The 26,001-nt window shown below is 39.2% G+C and overlaps 1 protein-coding gene across 1 annotated transcript in view; it reads left to right on the top strand.

The window, feature by feature from the left end:
• The window catches only part of MTTP (microsomal triglyceride transfer protein), a 43,761-nt gene extending 23,218 nt beyond the window's left edge, over positions 1–20,543 (top strand). The window contains exons 10-18 of the mRNA XM_006208931.4: positions 318–425; positions 5,442–5,654; positions 7,106–7,317; positions 9,597–9,694; positions 9,798–9,919; positions 11,290–11,517; positions 16,817–16,941; positions 18,539–18,709; positions 20,208–20,543. Of these exons, the coding sequence (XP_006208993.1) occupies positions 318–425; positions 5,442–5,654; positions 7,106–7,317; positions 9,597–9,694; positions 9,798–9,919; positions 11,290–11,517; positions 16,817–16,941; positions 18,539–18,709; positions 20,208–20,379 (1,449 nt within the window). The 3' untranslated portion in view covers positions 20,380–20,543. The remainder of the gene's footprint in view (positions 1–317; positions 426–5,441; positions 5,655–7,105; positions 7,318–9,596; positions 9,695–9,797; positions 9,920–11,289; positions 11,518–16,816; positions 16,942–18,538; positions 18,710–20,207) is intronic.
• The last annotated feature ends 5,458 nt before the right edge of the window (positions 20,544–26,001 follow it).

The following is a 26,001-nucleotide window of genomic DNA, read 5'->3' as shown; positions in this document are numbered from 1 at the left end:
AAGCAATGAAGCCCCTCATTTACCCATACATAAAATTTTACAGACCATTTTTTGGATTCATTGACCCAGTGAAAACCCAATTCATAAACCTCTCAGGAGTTTACAGACCCATGTTAAAAATACCTGGAAAGACTCTATTAACTCTTCAATTCAAAGCTAGGTAGCGAATTTATAAGTGTCCCCAAAGCAAAATTCTGCTTTTGCAATCTAGGAGCATAAAAATGATTTCCTCAAGCTTTTAGTTTCTTAACTAAAAATATCCCTTGGAAGTGTTTAAATGTTTTGGTAACCGATTTTTATCCCTGTTTGGCTAATAGAGTAAGTTCAAAGGTTCCTTTGGAAGCAATGACATCAGAGAAACTGTTATGATCATCATCGGGGCCCTTGTCAGGAAGCTGTGTCAGAACGAAGGCTGCAAACTCAAAGTAAGTGCAAATCCAGTCCAACGTTTCATGTGTGTAGTTCCAGACCATCTTATCTAGCGTTCACGGTGCTGCCCGCCACTGGTACAGTGCCGCTAGGTGCCGTCCTAGTCCCCTTTACGCTCCTCTGCTTTCGCCGTTTGCACAGCGGTTATTGCCATCTAACATACTTTATAATTCAGTTATTTATGACATTTATTTTTTATTTCTGCCTCCTACCGAAGTCTAAGTTCTATACAGAAATAGGTCTTTGTTCCTTCAACACCAGTTGCTTAAAATGTTGTCTGGTACATATATAACGTTCAATAAATACTTCTTAAAAAGTGAACAGTCCATTAATCCCCCGTCGATCATCTTTATTGCATGCCTACTATGTACTCAGCTTTGAAAGATATGTATGACAGGGTTCTTGTTCTTAGAAAATATTAGATTACTTTCCAGAGCAGACGTTCATTGACAGCAAGTTTGGCTTGCAGCTTTGAATTTTGGTGGTGGAAACTGACTTCTAGCTACTTCAGAACTTCTCATCTGAGTTTTAATTTCATTCGCTCAAATGCTCTCCACTTGCCCGAGTGACTATCAATTTTTATCTTTCTCATTAAAAAATAACTAAAGAAAACACTCACTTTATGGATGTAACTAAATATGGAAATTCCAAATGGATTCATATCCAATAAGCTCATCTTTCTATAGTGCAACTAAAGATATTAAATGTATAAAAATATAGTCTTTTTCCTGTTCACATTTATTATATGGCCAGCTTTCGGTCAGCATTTTTCTTCTATCTCCAAAAGACATCACTGTTATTTTCTTTACTGTGTGCTTGCTATTAAAAAACGATACATACAACATCTTGAAACTAAACAGTTCCAAAAGAGGTAACTCACAACTAGAATGCAAACTAAGTCTAAAAAAGATCACCAAAAAAAAAAAACCAAAAAAAAAAAAAACCCAACAGCATTGAAAATGTTTGAGTTTCAGCTTATTAAGTTCTGGCAGAAATCAAATTTGTATGGCTTTTATGACATCAGAGAAATATGACTTCTTATATTTTTCAATTTTCTATAATTATTTGAGGAGCTGGGTTGCTTCAGTAATAATATATCAGATATCTTGGTTAAACACAAAACTCACATATAAAAACATCCACTCCGCAGTATTTAATGAGTGTTTGTGCTAGGCATGTCTCTAACCCCACAATATGAGGATACATATAATATTCTACCATCCTCAAAGAACTCCTAGTCTGTTTATAAATGCAGACAGATTAATAATGATATTGAAACATAAAAGGAGTGCTCTGAGATTACTGCAGATGTAACTATTCTGTTTTGGAGTGTTGGGGAAGTTTTCACAAAAGGATGATATTAAATAGCTTAGTCTAGGAGAACTTTTCAGGTGAAGAGACAGTTTTATGGAATAAAGGACATTCTAGGAGAAATAGGGTAACATATGTAAAGGCCCAAATGTATGGTTGGGAACAGTGAGAAATTCTGTGGGGCTAGAACATAAAATATATGTTTGTGGGGCAGACAGGTGGGAATGGGGATGCAGGGAAGAGAGCAAGAGAGAAGAGAGGTAGGCTGGATCTTTCCTCATGACAAGCTAAGGAGTCTGGCCTTCATTCTATAGAGAGAAGGGAGAATAATGAGGTTTTTAGGTGGTGAAGGACACACTGTGTTTTTTTTTATTTAAAAAGAAGCAAAATGGTATATGGACTGGGTGCCTGCTGCATTAGAACCAGTGAGATCAGTGAGATTGGATTGGAAATGTTTGCAACAATTTGGGCAAGAATTAGTAAAGGTCTGAATTAATGTAGGTGCAGTGAGGTGAGTGGAGGAGACAGATTCAGGAGCCATTTAGCAGGTAGAGTCAATAGTATGTAAGTGACTGATGGGATGTGGGGTCTCAGAGGTGAGAATCTAGGTGACTATAAGCTCCCAGGGTAGGATACTAGATGTATACTGATGCACTTAAGTAAAATTTTTTATAGAACCTGGTTTGGAGGTGGGAGGGAGTTAGAGCTATTAATTTGTTTTGGCCATGCTTGAATTCTTTGGGCCACCAGGTTGAGTTGTCCAACAGGCAGATGTCCACACCCATCTACAAGTCCAGAAAAGGAGTTAGGATCACGAATAGAGAGTGGCTGAAACCTTGGGAAGGATGGGATTACCCAAGGGAGGCATATAGCATGAGAAGCAAACAGAACAAAGGATTACTTTTAAAGTTCTTCTGATGTTGGGATGGTCTGGTTATCACATCTTTAAAGTTACCTTGCAGGTAGCTTTAAACTATCCACTATCACTGTCATTCACTTTTGTTAATGTTTTTGAGCAACCTTTTACAAAATGCATCTTTGAACATAATGAGACTTGACCACCAAATGGACCATAGTAAGTGTTCAAATTTTCTTTTCAACTTTCTGCTGTGGAATATTCTTCTATCTCTTTTGCATCTCAGAGGCATCTGGACAGAAAGAAAATAATGTATTCTAAACACAAATTTAAGTTATCTACTGGGCACACAATACTTATAACTATCCAAGTGGTACCTGCCATTCTATCAAGTGCTAGATCTTTTCAGCATTTACTTTCATGAAAGCTGTTACCTTATGACAGTTCAAATGGCAGCTAGACAAGATCACAATGAGTACTAAGCCCATATTTCTTTTTTCTATTTAGTTTTGCTTACATTTTGACCTCCCTGCATCCCAGTTCATTCTTTCCCCAAATTTATATTTGAAAAAATACAAACCTGTGGAAAAGTGGTAAGAATAGCACAATTCCTTGAATATTTGTATACCTACTTCATCTAGATTTGCCAACTGTTAACTTATTGCCATATTTGAATTATCTTATTCTGTTTTATTTTGTCTTAGTTTATTTTGGTTGAACCCTTTGAGAGTGAGTTGCAGACATATGACATTTTACCCCTGAAAATTTCGACTTCTCATTACTTGAGTGTCATTGCACCTAGGCGCTTATGATGGGCAAAATACATTTTTATATTTACTAAATTGCGGGTTCATATTGCTACCTTTAATTCCAATCCATTACTACAAGGTTCTTTCTCTCCTTCCACCATCCAGTAATTATACCTTTCTTCTCCCACAGCGAGGACCCTGGTTTTTAAGAACATCAATATAATAAATTTATTTGCTCAGTCCTAAAACACACACAGAATAGTTTTGGAATTGCTACACCAATATCTACAAAAAACAAACTGACTTAAATAAAGATCAAGACTTCATCTCAGTTCTTTTTGTCATTAGAATATATTCCAATAAAGGTATACAGTCAGAGAACTATGTTCAAACATTGCTTGGATTAATTCTTTTGTAATTCTCTTCTGTTTAGTTATGTCTTCAATACATTTATATTCATTTGTTTCTGTTTAAATTCAATTTTAGCAATCTCTCATCCTTGTTGATTTCATTTTATTTCCTGAATATATAGAATATTAACACAATTCAAAAGTCAAAACTTTATTTTAAAAGTATTCTCAAAGAGATCTCATTCCTTTTCCTGCCCTCCCTCCCCCTCACTCTCACCTACTTTTTTATGTAAGCAGTATCATTAGTTTTGGGTTCTTCCTGTGGTTTTTTTTTTTTTTTTTTGCAACAGTAAGCAGATGTACACACACTCATTTCTTTTTTCTTGCATTAAAATATAGCTTTCTATATACACTCTCTTGTATCTCATTTTTTCCACTTAACGGTATACCCTGGAAATCACCCCACACTGGTTCACAGAGATCTTCCTCCTTTCTTTTACAACTGCGTGGTACTCCTTGTTTGTTAAACTGAGACCCCACAGTTTATTCAACATCTTCTATGTATAGTCACTAGGTGGTTTCCACTATCTTGCTATTACAAATACTGCTTAAATGAATAATCTTAGGTACATTTTCTTTTATTTTTGGAGTTGTAGCTTCAGGGCTAGTGTTGTTGGATCAAAATGCATATGTGTTAGCTTTTGCTGAATTTTCTTCCACGGAAATCATAACATTTTACACAATTCACTTACAATGTGTGAAAATGCCTACTTCCTCATAGCCTCAATAACAAAGTATGTTAACCAAACTTATGAATTTAAAAAAATCAATCCGATAGTTGAGAAATGGCATTTCTCTGATTACATATGAAGTGTAGCATCTTTCATTCTAGTTAGGCGCCTTTTATATCTCCCCTCATCTCTCCCACTGCGTGTGTGTGTGTGTGTGTGTGTGTGTGTGTGTGTATAAGTACCTGCAGCCTGATTTCAGAGTTTATAAATCCTTTCGATGAATTAGGTCTTAGGAACCTTTATTTTGAAGATGATACTGAAGCCCCTAAAACATATGTAGTAGGAAATGTAAAATGAGAGCCTAGATGTCCTTATTTCTAATTTACTTTTCCATTAAGCTATTAACTTGTACTCAGTTCCTTTTTTTCTTCCCCTAGGCCAGAAAAAGAGCCCTTTTCTGATTAAAGAGCGTGTTTGAAAAGAACCAAACCAAGGTAGCTACATAAAAGGCATTAAAAAAGGCCTTTCAAGCAGCATGTTAGCATTAATGAAAGTTGGAATCAAGTGGAAACAAGCACTTTTTAAACATTTAGAACAAAACCTTACTGTCAAGTGCTAAGTGCTTTCACCAAAGTTGTTACTAAAGAAGTGTGTGCCACCACCTAGGCACCATCTAACCATTGCTTTAGAAATTTCAACAAATGGGCTGTCTTAGGAATCATCAATCACAAGGGAATTTTAAAAACGATTTTCATACGTTCAGAATGTGTTCAAAAGTAAATATGTCTGTTATTACCCTCATTGCTTCTTAAGAATATGTTAATGTATGCATTTTTTAGAAAAACAACACCACCTTTGTCAAGCTTTCCTTGTTCATTTTCATCATGTACCTCAGTTAGGTGACCAGTGCAAAACTTTCTAATGTTTTCTTGGACCCAAGTGTAAAGCTGATCTTGCTCAAGCTTTGTTTAGTGTATGGTCATGCATATCTCTAACGGAGAATGTGATGTTTTAGGCAGTGGTAGAAGCCAAGAAGTTAATCTTGGGAGGACTTGAAAAAGCAGAGAAAAAGGAGGACACCATGATGTACCTGCTGGCTCTGAAGAATGCCCTGTTTCCAGAAGGCATCCCGCTGCTTCTGAAGTATGCGGAGGCAGGAGAAGGGCCCGTCAGCCACCTCGCTACCACCACTCTCCAGAGATATGGAGCCCCTTTCATAACTAATGAGGTAAATTCTCCAAGAATATTTGCAACATTCATGAAAGGAAACAAGCATGCCTAATCATGAGTCAAATGCAAGCTCCTCTGAAGTTACCCAATTTTTCCCCCCAAACCAACAATCTCTTTCCTATTTAGAAATAACCCTTAAATTGAATTTAAGTCTATTCTGAAGCAGCCTCCCACTTTTAATAGGTAATGTCTTATATCCCAAAGCATAAATATGGAAGCATATTCTCTTATTTTAAGAAACAATTTTTTCCAAAATATCTTTACTTCCATAAGTTTTAAGATGCCCTTAAATTTTTGACACTGGAATAACCTGGCTTAAGCATTATACCATGTTGGTCCCTAGAGCTGCATTTTCAGGAAGCATCCAAATTAAACATTTTTTAAGGTCAGAGAGTGTTTATAAACAGAAAAATAAATTGCCTGCTGAGAATTATGTTTCCAATTTGCAGCTAAATTTTGTGTCAAAGTTGATAGGCTGTGAAGTATGATAATTAGGATCATGGGTTTTTGAGACAGACAGACCTGCATATACATTCTAGCTCTGCTCTTTCCAGTTGTTTTTGCTTAGGTGAGTTTGTTTATTTTTTAAAAAAACTACTATATACCTGAGAAGAAGGTCAACATTTGGGGGAGACAGAAAAAGGCAGAAGCAAGTAGAATTGAAAGACATATTTATAAATGCCTACTACAGAGCTCCATATACAACATATTGTTAGGCAATGCTAGTAACCAATGAAATTGGTTATTGGCACAGAATGCAATTATTTTGGCAAATTTTCTTTGGTAATAATGTTTTGTCAGAAAAAAAGACAAAGTCTGCTAATATAACCTATGGACTTTATGTGATAATGGTGTAACAATATAGGTTCATCAAATATAACAAATGTGCCAGTGTGGTGCAGGATGTTGATGGAGGGGGAGGTTGTGTGTGGGGGTGGAGATGGGGAGGAATGGAGAGCAGGAAGTATAGAGGAACTTTGTACTTTCAGCTCAGTTTTGTTGTAAACCTAAAATTGCTCTAAAAAGTATAGCTTATTAATTAAAAAAAAGAAGGTAAGATTCTGATAAGGAAATAAAAATTTATACAGACATCTCTTCCCAGGGCCCCTTTGCCATGTGGCAGTTATGTCTTTAAAACTCTATATTAGGTAATACCATGATGTTCTTCAATAACAAACAAACCTCAAAATCTCAGCTTCTCATCCATGCTATGCCTAAGAAAGAGAGGGAGAAGTTATGCCAGCTCTCAACTACCTCTGCCCAGACGTTACCCACAGAGATTCTGTTTGTGGTCCATGAGCCAGAACAATGACCCCAACCTAACTGCAAAGGAACGCAGGAAATATAGGAACACACATCTATTTTTTATGAACATTAACTATTCCTGTCACAATATCAGTTTAAAAAATCTAAATGTGCACTAACTAAGCTTGAACATCTTACAAACAGGTGAAGAAGACTTTGAACAGGATATACCATCAGAATCGTAAAGTTCACGAAAAGACTGTGCGCACAACTGCAGCTGCTGTCATTTTAAACAACAATCCATCCTACATGGAAGTAAAAAACATCCTGCTCTCTATTGGGGAGCTTCCCAAAGAAATGAATAAATACATGCTTTCTATTATCCAAGACATCCTACGTTTTGAAATGCCTGCCAGGTAGGAAACAGTGCCCCAGTCTCTGCTTGTCCCAGCTTATTTGTATGTTAGTGTGGTGCACATGTGGTTGATAAAAATGGTGTGGTCTTTCTTCTGGGTTCTGTTGCATTAAACCGGAGTTTGCCAAATTTCCCATAAGAGAACTGTTTGGTGGGCCAGATTTTACAACTTCACTTTGGCACTATGATTTGAAACTCTGGGTATGATTTTTCCTCTAGGTTTCCCATTCGATCTGGTAATATTGTATTACCAAATGTTAGCAATGTTTTAAAATCCAACTATATTTTCAATAGGACTATTTTTATAACTAGCATAATAAGATGAGGTAAGTTCTCACCAAATGGCCTTTCATCTTAACTTTCCAAATGTTAGGGATCTTTGATGCTTCATTTATGACAGATCAAATGAATTTACCATGTGAGTTTAAAACCTTAGATGTGACCCACATTTTAGAACTATTGAAAATATGAAGAGTGTGATCAGCCGACTTCACTGCTCTCAGTTACTCTTGCTGTATTCATCTTCCTTCCAGTTACCAAGTCTCTCCTCTCAAATTCACTGAGGTGAATTTTTTTCACTAAAATCAGAGAGCTGGAGGAGGAATTTCTATTTCCCCTGAGTTACACGCAGAGCACTACCTTCAGGAAAGATCAAATTTGAGTGTTCCCAGTTGAAAAGGAAAACAGACATGGGGGAGGGTGGAAAATGGATAAAGAGAAAGGAAATGGGGGAAAAAGGCAGTAAAAGAATGAGGGAAAGAGAAGCAAGGAATAAGACTGAAAGATAAAGAAACAGGAGGAGTAAGTAGACGAGAGAAAAGAGCAGGGCAAAGAAGGAAGGAGGGTCAGATAAGTGATGGAGACAAAAAGCAAAATCTCTTTCCAGCCATGGGTTCCTAGCTCAGTGGATTCAACTTATTCTATTGCTTTGTTTGGTTTTATGAGACTCAGTGGAGGAGATTCTGGATGTATTTGCTGCCCTTGTCTTGGGAACCTAGTGATTCAGGGGACAGTAAAGGGGAAGCAATGGAGTCGAGAGCAACCAGGGAAAGATGAGGAAGCCATCGCCAGCACGGCAGTCAGATCCTCAGAACTGCAAATGTCCGAGTTGGAAAGGATGTCAAGGTCCCCCTTGCTTGGTATCACTCTCCAGTGCGGGGGTCTTGTCTCCCGGCAGGTGGTGTCCAGATTTCAGTTGCACCGCTCCAGTGGGCAGAGGTTCACCACCTCTGAGGGAACCTGTGTCATCCATCAGAGACTCTCACCAGTCCTTACTTTGCATAACTGAAATCTTCCTCCTGGCCCTGGTTTTACCCCTGGAGTGAAGCAGCACAGATCTAATCATCCGTCCACATCCCGACCCTTTGAATATTAGCGGACAGCTCTTCATCTTTTCCTCTCCAGGCTAGAATCCTATAACTGAGCGATACTTGGGGGAAAACCCTATATCCATTCCTTCCTCTTGATAAGGTTCTAACTCAGATCTAGACCTATATTTCTTTAGTTGATTATTTTAATGGGTTTTTTTTTGCTGTGTTGTTATAATTTTCTTATTACTGATATGATTAGTGTTAAGTAGTCACAAATAGGAAGATCTCAACACTAATTAGACAGGTAGACAAAATAGAGGCACAGGGTAAGTTTTAAGACTTACTATAGAGGAGACAATTGGATTTTACTGAGACATTTCTTCAATTAAAAACTACAGGGGGCAGGGTATAGCTCAGTGGTAGAGTGCATGCCTAGCATGCACGAGTTCCTGGGTTCAATCCCCAGCACCTTCATTAAAAAAATAAGTAAATAAACCTAATTACCCTCCCCCCCCAAAAAAGAAGAAATTTATGGGAGTTTACTATTAATATCATTAGCCAGTGATAACATGAGAAGGTATAGGAAAACACTTAAAGAAATATTGGGTAACCTCTCCAGTTTGGTACAACTTGCCTTAAAAGTATGTACTATTTAACAACAGAACCACGATGATCAAAGAGCACGTGTTTTCCACTCCTGAGGTGTGTCCATCCGTCAGCTTAAGCCATCTCATAGTTGGGTGTTCTCGCCTTGCTGTCATTGTGATACCAAACTGAATAATCCGAGGAATGAAGGGGAAAGCCCTCGTCCTGGTGCTGGCACTCCAGCTGGCACCTCCCAAGTCTCGGAGCGGCACGAGGAAAATTTGGCCCCCTCTTTTTTCCACGGAGGATTTGGGTCCTTTCCACATCTGACTTGGGAAACAGCCATTACAATGAATGTGCAGCTTTTTTCTCTTATGTGTTACAGCAAAATGGTCCGTCGAGTTCTGAAGGAAATGATTGCTCATAATTATGACCGTTTCGCCAAGACTGGATCCTCTTCTGCCTATACTGGCTACATAGAACGTACGTACCCCAGAAAGGGGTCCTCCCTTCCTGCCCGTCCCCAGCCGGGTATTGCTGGAACCGCGGTTAAATTACAGGGTTTTTTTTGTGTGTGTGTCATTAGGTAGTCCCCACTCGGCATCTACCTATAGCCTGGACATTCTTTACTCTGGTTCTGGCATTCTAAGGAGAAGTAACCTCAACATCTTTCAGTATCTTGGGGAAGCTGCTCTTCATGGGAGCCAGGTAACTCGTTTTCCATTAACTTTGCTTAATAAAGGATGTAAGGAGTTTGTGTGAAGTAAAATAAAATATATTCTAATGATAACACTATAGAATGCATAATTAATATCTCTGTTGTGTCATGCATGAGTCCACCTGTAAGAGGCTGTATGGTTACTGGTCCCAGAAAGAGTTTAAAATATGAACTTGAAAACCTATGTATTTTGAGTCACTGGACTTGCCAAGCATCCATAACCTTCTTTTCAAAGGTATACATATCCCCAAAATTGAAATCATGCTAATATTTCTCACATATGTTTTAAAAAATTATTTTGTTTTTAATTCATAGATATATTCCTTGAAGCTCCAGATATTTAATTTTAGAATATCTTTCCTTCTCTGGGTATTTCTATGAGAAGATTGATTCTCTACAATAAAAGCTTTCATAATAGAATACGGCTCTCTAAAGATCAATCTATGTCTTTCTAATACTGCTAGGAGAGACGAGAATAAACTGTAGGCATCTGGCAACTGACTAAGTGCCATCCCCTTAGTTTTATCCCAAATTTGGTGACAATCTATAAAGGCTTCCTCATTGTGAAATATACTTTCATTTTAGTTCTTATGCATATCAAATTATAATCTTCTAAATAAACTTTAAAAATGATCCAGTGCTATATAAACTTGGGTTCTTATCAATATTGAGTTACCACACCTTCGATAGGACTCTAGTCAGGATATTTGCTGCGCCTTCTGTCCTGAGGCATCACCATCTGTTTTCTGACATGTGCTCTGAAATGCGAAGCTCCCAGTGGCTAAGGCACTGGGTATGAAGGACAGGGGATACGTAGGATTCCTCTGTGGCAGAGATCAGGATGAGAGCCTCTTCATGGGGTTCTTTTCTTTTCTTTTACTACAGAAAGTTTTATGTGGACAGGTGTGAGGCACGGCTTAGAGAGTTCACAGCATCTGTCGTGCAGACTTAGGCTGGCTGTCTAACACCTCTCCATCTGCTTTCAGGGGCTCTGCAGGATAGCTGATCCACTATGCATGACAGTTCTGGAGACTAAGAAGAGTCTCTAGGGTGACACTATAAAATGGAAAGCTCATGGCCTTGTAGTCAGAAGGGGGTTAAGTCCTGCCTCTGCCGTTTGAGGTTTTCTTTCCAGCCTCATCTACAAAATAGATAAAATTATATGTACCTCAAGGGATGACTGTGAGGATTAAATGAGGAAAACTAACTCAGCTTGTTTCAGGCATAGAGTAGTTCGGGTTTGCCTAGCAGCTGCAGGCATTTGAGTTTTTGACCCTAGGGGAGTTCTAGCTGTAGTCATCATCACTTGCAGAAGAGGCAGGGAGCTAATGTCATGGATGTTGTGCCCATTCCCCGCCAGGTGGTCATTGAAGCCCAAGGACTGGAGGCCTTAATTGCAGCCACTCCCGACGAAGGGGAGGAGAACCTTGACTCCTATGCCGGGATGTCAGCCATCCTCTTTGATGTTCAGCTCAGACCTGTCACTTTTTTCAGTGGATACAGTGACTTGATGTCCAAAATGCTGTCAGCATCTGGTGACCCTGTTAGTGTGGTGAAAGGACTCATTCTACTGATAGATCATTCTCAGGTAATTTATTCACTCTGCAAGTATTTATTGACTGTATCACAGGCAGATTTTAAATGTGCTCTAGGCTCTGGGAGGATACAAGACAAAGTTCCACCCATCTTGGAGCTCACACTCTAAGCATTCTGCTCTCTTGGTATTGTGCCCTTTCTCCTTTTCTCCTTTGCTATAAGTAAATGGGGTTTCCTTTGGCCTTTGTTAGCGGGTGAAGACATCTCACTGTTGAGGCAAAAGAGGACGTACTCAATTTAATATGAATATAATATAATATCAGTTATATCTCAATAAAGCCAAAAAGGAAGAGAGAGGGAAAAAAACTGGTGCTAATAGAAACAAGAAGTTATGGAAAAATAACCTAGGATTTGACAGAGAAGAGATGGTATTACCTCTCCACTTGAATTTCCTAGATATGTGGACTTAGATGACATTTTTTTCTGAAGACAGGAGCTGAACTACATGGCTTCATAAGTTACTGATGATATTTATCATGACATCGATGATAAGAATCCAAATAATGCATTGTTTTGACCCTGCCAAATCAGTGGAGGCATAGGCAACCGCTTACACCAAGCACGTGTTTAATGGAGACTCTTTGCTCTAAATTCTCATGTTTGCAAAGATTCATTCATTATTGGAGAAAAAGAGAACTTTCATTCACTTGAACTGCATTCTTCAGAATAGTTTTCAATTTTCTTCGCCCCCAAATCTTACATTACTGTACTAAGGTATGACCATACCATCTTCCGTGCAGTAAGAGATTTAGGTGACCAAGTTACTGTGGGATGGGCGTGGTCTGCCTCTTTGAATTTCTGAGAAACAGAAGAGGGTTAATCTGAATAACCTTTGAGTTTGAATGTTTGATGCTTAAACTTTTTTGGTTTAACTTATTTCCTGCCTCACTAAGCACAGCAATATAAAAAACAGAATATTTGCTGAATAAGGAGCTTATGTGAAATCCTTGAAGTGGTCACTGGGCACACTCATTCATAATTGTGATACTGAATATATATGAAGAGATTAGATTAAAATTTATAGGCTATAGAACTTGCTTGGGAAGTTTGCTTTTGTGGTTTAATACATTTACAAGTAATAACTTGGGTTTGAATTTTGCCTCCGCTAGTTACTGTCTGTGTGCTCTTGAGCAGTTACTTAATAGCTTTAAACTAAGATTTCCTACTGATAAAGTGAGGCATTTGGAACAGATGATCCAAAGTTTTTATCAGCTTTATTCTTTGCCAGGTAATATGAGGATTTTGATTTGTTGGGTTCTAGTTATGAAATCATAGCTTTTAAGATCTGGGAGAGACCTTAAGTAACAGATATTACTAAAACTCCCTTGAAACATCATTGATGGGAACAAAATATTAATTCCCTATCTTTATTGTTCCTCATCACAGGTCAGGATAGCTGTCTAGAACAAAAATAACCAAGTTTGGGTAGCTTAACCACATGGTTTGATTTTTATCATGTAACAAATATTTGGAAGTTGCTACTTCAGGGTTGATATGAGCACCCTAAGATACTATCAGGATCTAGACTCTTTTTCCTCAGCTCAGCCATCTTTACTCATGGCTTTAACCTTGTGCTTGTCACCTCATGATTATCAGATGGCTGCTGCATTCCAGCACTACTTCCTCATTCCAGGAAGGAAGAGGGAAGGGTAGGGGCAGCAGAGTCTGATTCTTTCAAGAACTTTCCTGGAAGCCCTATCTATTCCTATAAAAGATAAACATCTGCCAAAGGAAGCCCTTTTGTTAATAATGAAGCTGTGTCATATGGACACCCGTAGCTTCAAGAGAAGCTGGTAAATATAGTTTCTCAATTATTATATTGACATTCCAAACAAAGCTGTGATTCTGTCAATATGAGTTAAAAGAAGGGCAACCAGCAATGCCTTTCATACGTCCTTAATCCTCAAGTTCACACAGGAAAATTTGTTCTCAAATTATATTGGAATTTTACACTGCACATTTCCATTGCGGTATTACCTCTGGGGAAATGCATTCTTAATGAAAGAATCTCTAAAGAAGGCATAAGAGTGCTGAGAAAATAGCCCACATTTTAAGATGTAGGAATAACAGTTTAGCACCCATCTATGTGTACTCATCTTTTGATCAAACCTACCCATCGCCAATGCCCAGTAGTTTGAGCCAGGGTATAAAACTTGATGCGAACGTAAGTAGTAATCTAGGTTAGGGTTGGCGAACTCTTTGTGTAAAAGACAGAAAGTACATATTTTAGGTTCTGTGGGACACATGGTCTCTGGGACAATTACTCAGCTCTGCCATTGTAGAGTAAAATTAGCCATTAGTGAGATAGTAACAAATGAGTGTGGCAGTGTTCCAATAAAATTTTATTTACAAAAACAACCAGTGGGCCAGAGTTGTCTGCAAGCTGTAGTTTGCCAACCCCTGATTTGGATTATCTTGTAAGGTTTTTTTATTCGTTAAGCTAGGGCACCAAAGGCATATTCAGAGAGAAACATCTTCCCTTAGCTGTTAAACATAACCCAATGTCTGTATTTCAGATTGGAGGGTTTGGCAGACCTGGGTGTATTATACAAACAAGCTGTTTGAGGCTCCCTGGCTCTGCAGAGCACTCCAGTAATGCCATCCCAGCTTCAGAGGCACATACCACTCTAGGTCAAGTGCTGACATTGGAGGAAATGTTGGCAGTGGGTGGCTTGTCACAACTGCCAGGGCAGATGGAATTACTCTGTGCTCACTCTCTCTCTCCCTTTTCAGCTAACTGGATTACTCTTCAGAGAAGGATGTCTGATAAAGCCAGATTAATAGGGAAAGCCTCTTTAGCCAGCAAAGAACTTTTTTTTTTTTTTCCTGAATGGAAGCAATAGGATGAGTTGTCAAAATATCAGTGTCTGAGCTGGAAGAAACACCTTTGGGACCAAAAGTAAAAGATCAAAGGGGTCACATTAGCTACAAAACAAAGCTCCAGTGTCTTGTTCCTCTGGTTCATAGACAAGAATTTAAATAAATATACACTCTGGGTCACAAAGACATAAGCCTGGGTTCTATTTTTTCTTGCAGTATTTCTCAGAACAGGCCTCCTTGCACACTAGGAAACAAAATAGTTAAGATTTTGTGATAGCTGTGTATAGTAGTAGAAAATTCTCCCCACTAGAGACAGGCTGGGTGTTCCTTTCAGCTCCAAATGTAGAGTCTCCGAGCCTGATTTTTCTATTCAGTCTGTCAGTCTTTAGATATAATGCCTGCCAGGGAAGGTTAGTATGGGAATTAAATGAGATAGCAAATGTAGAGCTTTGGGGGCACAATAGGTGCTCAAAAACTGTTAGTTCCACTTATTTTAGACCCCTCAAAAATTAGAACCACTGCAGTATGTGGTTTAGTCCCTTTCACTAAAAAAAGAGTGGTTTGTCCTTCTACAGAGGTCCGTGGTCTGTCCTCTTACGGGGGTCCAAACAGATTCCTCTGTGACTATACATAAGAATTCTTCCATGATTCCTTTGCATGGGAGACGTGTAATTGTCCCAGAAAGCCAAGGCACTCCTCAGTGCAGTGGAAATGCTCTCTCCCCACAAAAGGCTCATTGTCTTAATAGTAGTGAAATATTCTTTCCTATGGCACTTGGTGTGTTTTGACATCCCCATAACATATGGTCAATGGGAAGGCCAAAGTCTGTATCACAGACCTCTGCTGGGTTGGGTGGACTAACAAGATTATCATTTTCAAATTGGGAACAGAGAATAGGATCCAAGGGAAGAAATACCTCTGAGGCAGGGCACACAGTAGGGCTCATTTGGAAACAATCACAGTTACAGTACAAATGCAGAACTCTGATACCGTGGTTCTGCAGTTCATAGGCATAGGTTAAAATCTGGCCGCGATTAATGTGGTTTTCTCAGAATACTCTGTGTTCCTTTATGTTACTTGTGATGCCTGAAGCAATATCTGCATCCCACCACAAACACATTTTGTTCTAGACTGAATGTAGCAGTAAGTATCCTTAGGGCTCGCTCCCAACGTGTCCCAAGCTCTGCTTCAAGAACCTCATGCTTTCATCCAGGTGTCTTTCAGACCGAATGTAGCTTTGTGCCACATCAGACCTTTTTTAATAAACCAAATTCTATGATAAAGATTTCCCGACACAGTTTTTGGGAAGTGGAGAGAATTCAGGGAGATTAAAGATGAACATAATCCTTTCTAGAAAGTGAAATCGCAGCATTTTTAGCTAGTGAAAGCGGTGGCTTGCTTGATCTGAGCAGGGCAGTTACATAAAGAAATTAGTCATGCTGCCAGTTGCCATGAACCTAAGATCTTTGGGGGAATATCAAAATTAAGGGTACTGAGCCTTTTTCCCAGAACTGTTGTCATTTCCAACACTGTCCCTAGGCAATCTGATTCCAATGCCGCTGAAGTTTTCAGCCAACTTTGCCCCATCTAATCCATGTAAAAATGGCAAGACTTACAGGGTAAATGCTAGCAAACAGCATAAAACAATGGATTTCAGACCAAAATTGCTGAGGATGGACTATGTTTGTAAATATGTACAGTCGAGTTCATGTTGGTCTTGCTTGTCATTTTAATGTCATTCCAAGTGGCAAACAATAAGGCATTAAGGCTTAGTTAAGTTGCCTGCCTTACTTTCCTAGCTTTCCTTTTCTAGGCAGTTCCTGGAACTTGTGTCCCGCCCTGGCAGTTTTTATCCTGCCTTTCATTTGCCAGCAGGCTGCAGTTGACTATATTTGACACGACACATACCTAGAGAAGTGCTAAAGGACTTTGAAAGCTCATCCAGCCCAACCCTTCATCTCATCCCAAAGCCACAGCTGGATTCCTGATGGAGAAGCCTGCATTCTCCCTAGTCTGACAGTTCTCAAATTTAGGTGCATCAGAGTCACATGAAAGCTTATTAAAACACAGATTGCTGGGACTCACCCTCAGAGTTTCTAATTTAGTACGCATGGGGCATGTATTTCTCACAAGTTCCCTGGATGCTCATGGTATTCGTCAGGGAACCACACTGTGAGAACCATTGTCCCTCCCAAAGTGAGGCAAAGATTGAAAGAAAGCACCCTTCTCAATTGACACTTCACTTCTTTGGTATTTTGATTGACTTAGATACTTTAATAAATCAATGATCTACTTCTGGTGATCAAGATTAGAATGTGTTTCCGAACCTAGAGAAAGACATCAACATTAGCACAACTCACATGCTACTACCTACAGCAAGAGGTTGAACGTGCCTCTGGAAAGGGGCTGGCTACATTGTGCTTCTCCTCCTCCTCCTTTTCCTTCTAACTATTATATATTTTTGTTTCCAGGAGCTTCAGTTGCAGTCTGGACTTAAAGCCAATATAGAGGTCCAGGGTGGTCTAGCCATTGATATTTCAGGTTCAATGGAGTTTAGTCTGTGGTATCGTGAGTCTAAAACACGTGTGAAAAATCGGTAAGCATATGTATAATACTTTATGAAAAGAACAGCAGAGATATGTTTTTGGAATTGTTTAACCTTCTGACTTCTCAAAATCCATGCTTTCTATTTATAATCATTAATCACAGAGTAGAAAGTAACCATGGGAAGTCATTCTTTCCTAGCTTCTTACGAGCAGGTTGGTACCTACTACATCTCAGCCAAGGATCTTCTTGCTTTTAAAGACATCCGTGGACAGCATGCCCAGGGGATGAGAAGGTCATCTTCTCTTGTTTTCCACTTTAGTAGTTGACAACGCTGTCTGAAAAGTTTACTTTTAAGCAAATTGTTTTAGCATATCCCTCTTGCTGGGATTTTAAATCTTTCTTATTTTGCTGTCTTCAGGGGAGAAAAATAAAAAGATAGTCACTTTTGTGCCGAATCTAAATCTTAAACATTGAGTCCGTAAGTGTTTTTATTAGTGTTCGTTTTTCTAAACAAAATTTTCTCAGCTCCTTTAGTTTTTCTCATTGACCCATTAGATCAAGTGAAAGCATTTGATATTGAACTTAATGTCTTTGAATCAGCATGATAACCAAAAGAATTATTCTTCTGTTTGTTATAGTATTGATGAAAAGAAAATAGAAAGGCAATTGATTTTTACCTTTTTGGATATTTAATAATATTGTGGGACAGAACTGAGATAGGAGTGCTAACATTAGATTTTTAATTTATTTTGAACAATGGATGAAAGAATTGAGAACAATCAAAAGGTGGGACATTTAACATGAAAGGTGACCTACATACAGTGCTACTAAATGGAACCAAAGAATGAGAAATCAGAGGGATAAGCAATATAATTTAGGGCGTCCCTTTGAATCAGTCCTCTTTCTCTTCTTTCTGATGTATTTTCTAGATAGAGTTTTCCCCAGTTGAAACTGAACTGAATTCTTTGCAGGAGGGAAGCAACAACAGCAACAGCCAAAAAAAAAAAAAAAAAAAGAAAGGAAAGAAAAGAAAAAAAAATCTGGATTTTTACAAGGGGAACAGTGTCCCTAAGAATCTACCAGTGTCTACATTGTAGCCTACATTGAATTTCATCCTCAATTTTCCATTTGTTCACTTAGAAAATATCTCTTAAGCCTCTGCTGAGTGTAAGATATTAGAAGATATGGTAAGGGATTCAGGGATTTAAACGCTACCACCTCTGACCTACTTTCACACTGGCAATAACAGCAGGTGTGCTGAGAGTAGCCCTCTCAAAAAAGCGTGGATAGACAACTCTGTCTCATTTGAAGTTTACAATTAAATTAGACTGGTTCTAGAGGTAAGCCTTATAGTAGGATTGTTTACCCTCTTCGTTTTCATCCAAGCTACTCTCCTAGTCAATCCAGTCTGTCCATCCAGTTCCCTCGGTGAACACTGGAGAACCCACCATATCTGTCCTTCCTGATTCCTGGGACTAACTAGGATCTGGTTACCAACAGAGCTGTCAGCACAGTCAGGTCACCTATTAGTCCCTTAAGTGTTTCCTTCTAGCTATCAGTGTCAGAAATTCAGACACTGTGAAATTATAGCTGTTAGTTCAGCTTGGTTAAATGTGATTAACAGATGAATTTGCTCAATTCTTCAGGGTAGCTGTGGTAATATCTGGTGACATCACAGTGGACTCTGCTTTTGTGAAAGCTGGCCTGGAAATCAGTGCAGAAACAGAAGCAGGCTTGGAGTTTATCTCCACAGTGCAGTTTTCTCAGTACCCGTTCCTAGTCTGCCTGCAGATGGACCGGGATGCAGCTCCATACAGGTAAGAAGCAGAGCTTGTCAAATGTTCCAGGGCCATCTCCAGCTCACCAGAAGCTCGCATTCTGTTTTGAGTGTTCAGTTTCAGAAATGAAAAGAAAACAGTAAAAAAAACCCAGTGAAACATGAATTTTCTTGAAATGAGTAAAAGAATAATTAAGACTAAAACAAAAGTCAGTTTCTAGGATATTAAGAAACTGTAATGATTAGTTCAGTTGATTTAGGAGATAATACCATATTCTCGTCCAGAAATAATTTAGCAAGGAAACCGAGGGATTTGATTTACCAGAAGAGTTGCCACATAGTTTCAGCAAAAATACTAGATGTATGTTTACTATCAGCTATTTTCACAGGTGTCTCCTGGACAGAAAGCTCAAAACAAAATACCTGACAATCATTCACCATGGTTTAAGAGCCCAAATGAACTTACAATTTTTAGATAATCCATGCAACAGCAACTTGAGCTGGTGTAAGTTTTGGCTTAAGCTTAAGAGTTTGGAATTTTGAATTAAAAAACTTTTTTTAGTAGAATACATCATATCTCAGAAACCACACGTATAATGGGCCAGGTGGCTTTCCCAACAGTCTTCCACTCTAGAATTGTCATTGACACTGTGCCCTTTGAATCTTGTAGCAATTACTTGTAACAAAACTATCACGAGGAGGGAGGATGCTCTGGGTCTAGGGGGCACTGCCGCTTCTGTGGTAGGTGTAGAGGTCTCCTTGACACGCACTCTTAGCCATGAAAAGAATGTGTAGCCTTAAAACAGAGAGCCATGTCCTGCGTCATCTCCTTTGATAATAGGCCAGAGTTGAGCACCTTCATTATTTCACTAACATTTCATGATCTGTGTAAGGAATGCTAGATGATATTAATACAAATATGAGCAGGTTATATTTTTACAGAAGAAAAGATGCTAGATTATAGTCGAATATTAAACTATGTCTAATTTATGCTAACTTAACATCTACAATAAATCTTGATACATTTAGAAACTCAACCCTCCAATGGTCAAAATGCAGTGACCAGCAGTCCAAGGACAAGGTGAACTGGTTTGGGTCCCCATTTCTCTCAGGCCAGAGCCCTGGGGATGTTTCTAGGTCAGTAATCTCAGCTTCAAATCAGTTGGTTTTGCTCCTTACTCAAAAGGGGTGTATCCCTGAGTGGGGCTCCTGGAATGAGGGCAGGGAGACCTAGCAAGGCCCACAAAGCTTAGAGGCGTCTCCAAAGAGCTGAGAGGAATTTGGTCCTTCAGTCTAGAAAAATGAGTGACGAGACTCCCATATCCCAGGCACCTGAAGTGGATCTGCTGGTGTAAAAATAAACGAGAAGAAAAACAAAACCACCCATTCATGGGAATGAAAACTGGTCATCTTTGACACTCACAGCCTTTCTCAAATGGCTTTGAAACAAAAGCTTCAAGTGTTCACTCGACAACTTGGCTCTGACGGGTGTGGGATGACTTTAATATGAGTGTAATTTTGCTATTGTTGTTGTGCAGGCAATTTGAGACCAAGTATGAAAGGCTGTCCACAGGCAGAGGTTATGTCTCCCGGAAAAGAAAAGAAAGCCTGATAGCAGGATCTGAATTCCCACTGCACCAGGAGAACTCGGAGATGTGCAAGGCGGTGTTCGCTCCTCCACCAGAGAGCAGTTCCAGTGGTTGGTTTTGAAACTGACGGGTGAGCTCGCGCTGGAATCCATCTCCGCGGAAGGGCTGCGCTGCCACGCGCCGGAGTACATGCTCTCTGAGAGCACAGTGTTTACATATTTACCTGTATTTAAGATTTTTGTAAAAAGCGATGGAAGAAACCTCACGTGATTCAATTTGGGCCTATTCAGTACCACCTACAGTGTCATTGTGAGCTGACGTATGTTTCAACTTTAGTAGCATTTTTAGTTTTCTTGTAGCTTTCTCAAATCCCATTTAGTATAGTGAAAATGGTTCTGCTCTGAGAAGAAACTGTCGTTTGTAAAAAAAAAAAACCAACCAAACAAACAAACAAAAAAAACCATGAAACACACACTCAGGAGAGCCTAATTTTGTTTCAACAATTTTCAATCAATGTATATGGAAACCCTTGGTAGAATCTTATATGGCTTGTTTCTACCAAATATATTGCCCAATCAGGAAAAAACAGCCTTTTTTTCTTCTTTTGTGGGAGAGTCAGAGGAAGGAATAACACTTTTAAAGGCTCTGTCAACCAACTTCAAGACTTAATCTTTATCTCTTCTGTTGTTAGTTTTGTTAAACATTGAGGGAGAAGGCATACGGAATTAACACTTACCATCTGATCTTTCTGCTGACCCTATCGTCAGATTGCTAGAAGAAAACCAATCAGTCCTCTGCCTCTGTCCTTCAAAAATATTGGCCTTAGCACATAAGAATTAGAAATAGTAAAAAAAAAAAACCAAATTTCTTCTGTATAGCACAGGGAACTATATTCAATATTTTGTAATAACCTTTAATGAATAAGAATATGAAAACAAATATGTGTACGTCTATGCAGGACTGGGACATTGTGCTGTACACCAGAAATGGACGCACTGGAACTGACTGTACTTCAATAATAATAATAAAAAGGCAGCACTTCTCAAACTATATAAAAAAAAAGAATTAGAAATATTAATTTCAGAAACTCCATTTGACTTTTTCTTGTGCTGTCTCTTTGAGATGGTAATGTGTTTCACTATCCTTTAAAAGGGACATCCTCACTTAGTCATCATTTCATCTTTCCTTCACTTGTTTTGAGGTTCCAGTCTGTTGGACTACAAGCTACAAAAGCCAGAATGGCTGAGAGAATTTGATGATGCTTGGAGAAACTGATGGATTTGGACTTGTAAAATGTGAAATCAAGAAAAGAATGTATTTATATAAATTGAAAGAACCACATTAACCACTTTTAAATATTTATTAGTAAAACAGATACATGTGTTGATAGTGATAAGCCCAAAACAGATAACAGGGGCTCACTTGTCCGTAAAACACACACACATCACACAATGGAAGTTTAGCTAGCCCAGTGTTGTTGTAAATTTAAAATGATGTGTCAAGAAATAAATATTTGGAATTCCTATTGAAGTGCTTTTGTCTTCCATTACATTGAGCACCATATTTCTCAGTTCTTGCTACTTTCGGAGCCCAGACACATGTACAGCTAAGCCTCTCTAGCCCTGTAGAACAGACCAGATTCTCTAATAGATGGTCAGAGCCCTTTGGAAAATGGGCCATTGAAAATGGCAGCAATCAGAAGCTCTTAAGGACCTGTAAGCTTCGAAACAAGCTCTTAGTCCTGTTTTCATAAAGCTCTGGACCGGCACCCTTAGTGTCATGTTACTGAGAATAGAAAAAGGACTAAATAACTGGAGTGGGTGGGGAGTAGTGTTGGTGGTGGTGTCACTGGCCCTGGAGGAAGCAGTCTGTAGAGGTCCTTGTGCTACAGCAAAAGCAAGTGGAGCCAAAGACGCCGTGGACCAAGGAGACTCGGCCATGTGATGTTAACAAATCACAGCTGCTCCTCTGATGTGAAACAATAGCTTCCTTCAGAGTCATGACCCGGTGTCCTGGACACCTCTGCTTCCCAGCTCCTCTGCTGGGCTGCATCAAACACTGCCACCCATTTGGAGAATGGAGAGTACTTAGCAACTCTAACCTGCTCCAAAGAAACAAGAAACCTGATGCATAGAACAAACATCAACTCCCTTCTAGATAAATGAGATAGAAATTTAAGAGGAACAGGGTGATAGTCCACATTGTAAGCGGCATATTGGAGCCAGAAATATAACTGCTGTCCTCTGGTTCTGACCCCTGTTTCAAACATCAGTGTGAGACGGCTGACTTCTGCAGAGATGTCCGCCGGGAACTGCCTCTGACGCGAGTTCCTGTGCCCAGCCAGCTTCTCCCTGCAGACCTGAAGGATTTAGCCTGGTTGATTTTCTTCTACGAAGCCCTACAGCCATTCCCTGTCTGTCATTGGTATACTGCCCCGTGACAAGTTGCTCCCTGCGTCTCTGAATCTGACCACCTTCAAATGCATTTTTAAAGCTAACACTTATTTAGTGATTTTATGGGTGAGGTATTTTAAAGTATTTTACGTGTATTAAATTATTTAATTCTCACAACAGCCATATTTAACAGGTAGCATTATTATATCCATGTTGTGGACCAGCACTGTCCAATAAAAATGTAATGTACACATAGATAATTTTAATTTATGTTTACAAATATAAATGTTTATAAGTATAAATACATTTAAAAATAGCCGTAAATACAAATGTATTTTTATAATTTAAATGTTAGTAAATATAAAGATAAACAAATTTAAATTTCTAGTAGTCATATTAAAACATAAACAGGTGAAATGAACTTTAATCATATTTTTTTAACCTTGTATATCCAAAGTATTATCATATCAAATGGGATATTTTATTTTGGGGAGGAGGATTAGGTCTTGGAATTGTGATATATAATTTGCATGTATAGCACATCTCAATTTGGATTAACTCATTTCAAGTGATGGCCACAGGTGGCTAATGGTTACTGAACTGGACATGACAATTATAGATGGAGAAACCGGTGCACTGAAGACAGTTAACTTGCCCCACGGGAGGCATTCTCTCAGCTAAGAAATGGTAAACCTAGAATTCACATACAAGTGGTCTCACCCCAGAACCTGCTCTGTGAATCCACTACATTTCCCTGATTGTTTTGGTTTTTAAAAATTTGCTGCTAAAAGAATGCAGATAACAATAGGGAGCTTGAGAGCTCAAGAAAGAGAGTTATCACTGGAACCCAAATAGCCTGAGCTGTGTGGCGCTATGGCCTTGAGTTAAAGGACACATGCAGCGCTCACCACCTCCCCTGGAGGAAACCAGGGAAACAAACACTCTGACTTCACTTTCTTTCCACCCTTGGATCTCCTGCCTGTGGTGCCTTGGCTGAAACCAACAGAAGCCAGAGGGCAAGAGTTCCTATTGATCCAGACTATCCACAAAGATGGAAAGGACGAGAGAGGGGTTTGGAGGAAAAACTGGAAGAAATTTAGCTCAGGTTTATATGATGGGCCCTTATCTACAGTTTATTAATTTCTTTAATCAGTCATCTTACATAACATGGAGGGTCTATTAGGATCAATAAATGAGCTAGGTTAAAAACAAGTTTGGTATGTTGCCTCTTCTCCAGAAATTCAGTGAAGTGGGGGCGGGTATAGCTCAGGTGGTAGAGTGCATGCTTAGCATGCACAAGGTCCTGGGTTCAATCCCCATTACCTTCATTAAAAAATAAAACAAAACTAATAATAAATAAATAGACCTAATGGCCCACATCCTCCCAAAGAACAAAACAAACAAACAAACAAAAAAAACTCAATGAAGTAAGGAAATCAATACAACTTAAAATAATTTTAGTACAATGTGTAAATGCTGTAAAAGAAATGTATTTGAAATCCTAAGAGATCGTAAAGAGGAAAAAGAAAAAAGAAAAAAGTCATCAAGGAGGTGAACTTGAGCAAGGCCATATGATTTCTTTACCTCTCTCTCAGCTACTGCTTATCCAGAACTGGCCTCTTACTTTGTGTGTCAGATTCCCTTACTATCCAGGACACCTAAAACTCCCAAATGGGCTCAGGTCTGTTTACCTTCAGCCTGAGTGTGCAGACAAAATTCACACTCACAGGGCCCACTGTCCAATTGCATATTCTGTTTGATGATCTTGGAGAAGAATATAAGAATTTGTATCCATGGGAAGTCCACCATTGGAGGTTCATTAGCTAATCATTTACCTTCCATTGTGGGATTACAGTTAATTGAAAATGACCAAGAAATCTTTTGCTATCCTCCTATTAATAAAAGTTTAATTTATTCACAGTTGACTTGGAACATCACATAAACCTGTATGCTATTTTCATCCTTCTATTTTTACTAGAAAGATTCCTGCCATAATTTTCTAGGATTACTTGTAAAATTTTGGACGTTCTCTTTCCAGAATAGGCTTTAGGTTTAAATTTCCTGATTCATTTGTAGGTGAAAGTGAGTCACAGTCACCTCCATTCTGTTCTGGGTTCCCTATCTCCACTTTTTTTTATACTTCTCCCATTCAGTTTTCCTGAAGATTAACCACATAAGCACAGTCGTTAGTAAGATTTCAGTGTGAGATGAATCGAATTATTGAGATATGAAGAGATGCTTTACAGTGGAGATGTTCTAATATAGCCTTCAGTTAGGGAAGAAGACACTGGCTCTTTAATAAAATCTAAGGAGGGCTGAGTGCATACAAAGCATTTACAGGATGAGCAGACAATTCCTAAGAATGGGAATTACTGATAAATAACCAAAGTCTTCCAGAGTCTCCCTCTGCCCTTCTTACTTACCAAACTTTCTATGTTGCACCTGTTAGGGGCCGTGCACTGCTCTACTACTAGATGCTCTACTCAGAGGTATCCAATCGTTTCATTCTCATTACAATCCTATACGGTAGAACTATTATATGCCTCTTGTACATGGAGAACTGAAGCACAGAGAGATTCAGTGACTTGTCTGAGATCTCACAGCTGGTGAAGAGCAGAGCCAGGGTTCAACCCAGGAGTCTTCCTCTAGAGTTCAAGCACGTGTCCATTGTACTCAGCTACCTCCCCAGGATCCAGTCTGAGCCCCTAAGCCGGGAAGTCAATTCCCTCTCCACACTTCATTCCAGGTTCAACACTTCATTCCAGCCACATCTGCACTGATCTTCACGAATGGCACCCCTCCTGTTCCTTCCACACGCCCTCTCCAGACACACCACCATCCTGCTGCTCCACTTCCTCTGCTCTCATTCTTTTCCCCAACCCTTCCACCCAAATGGTCTTACCAAGCCCAGCTCCCATTGCATTTTCTGTGTATTGAAGCTGCCAGCTATGGCGCCACCTGCTGCCCAGGTACCCTTATTACATCTACCACCCACTTGGGAATGAACCATACCAACCTGGGTGACTGCTGCCCTTCTCTTTTGCCCCATGTCATTAAAAAAATACTTTTATTATGTAAATATATTTATCTTCCCAAACAAAGGATGAAATTCTCAAGTTTAGGACCACGTGTATATCCTTAGTATCTCCCATGCAGCACACAGTCGGTGTTCAGTAACTACTGAAATACTCCCAGGGATTTCAGTGCCTTTGTAACTTTCAGGATGCTCAAACTGCTTCAGAACAGCTGAGGAGACATTGAAGCAGAAGGAGCCTGCGGTCTGTCAGAGCCTCCATAGGAAAGCCATTCTCTTCGTGGTCCAGTGCTCTTTGATTCCTCTCAAAAGAAAA

The sequence above is a fragment of the Vicugna pacos genome, chromosome 2 (assembly GCF_048564905.1).
Source record: "Vicugna pacos chromosome 2, VicPac4, whole genome shotgun sequence".
Taxonomy (NCBI): Eukaryota; Metazoa; Chordata; class Mammalia; order Artiodactyla; family Camelidae; genus Vicugna; species Vicugna pacos.
This window is presented reverse-complemented; position numbering and strand designations above follow the sequence as displayed.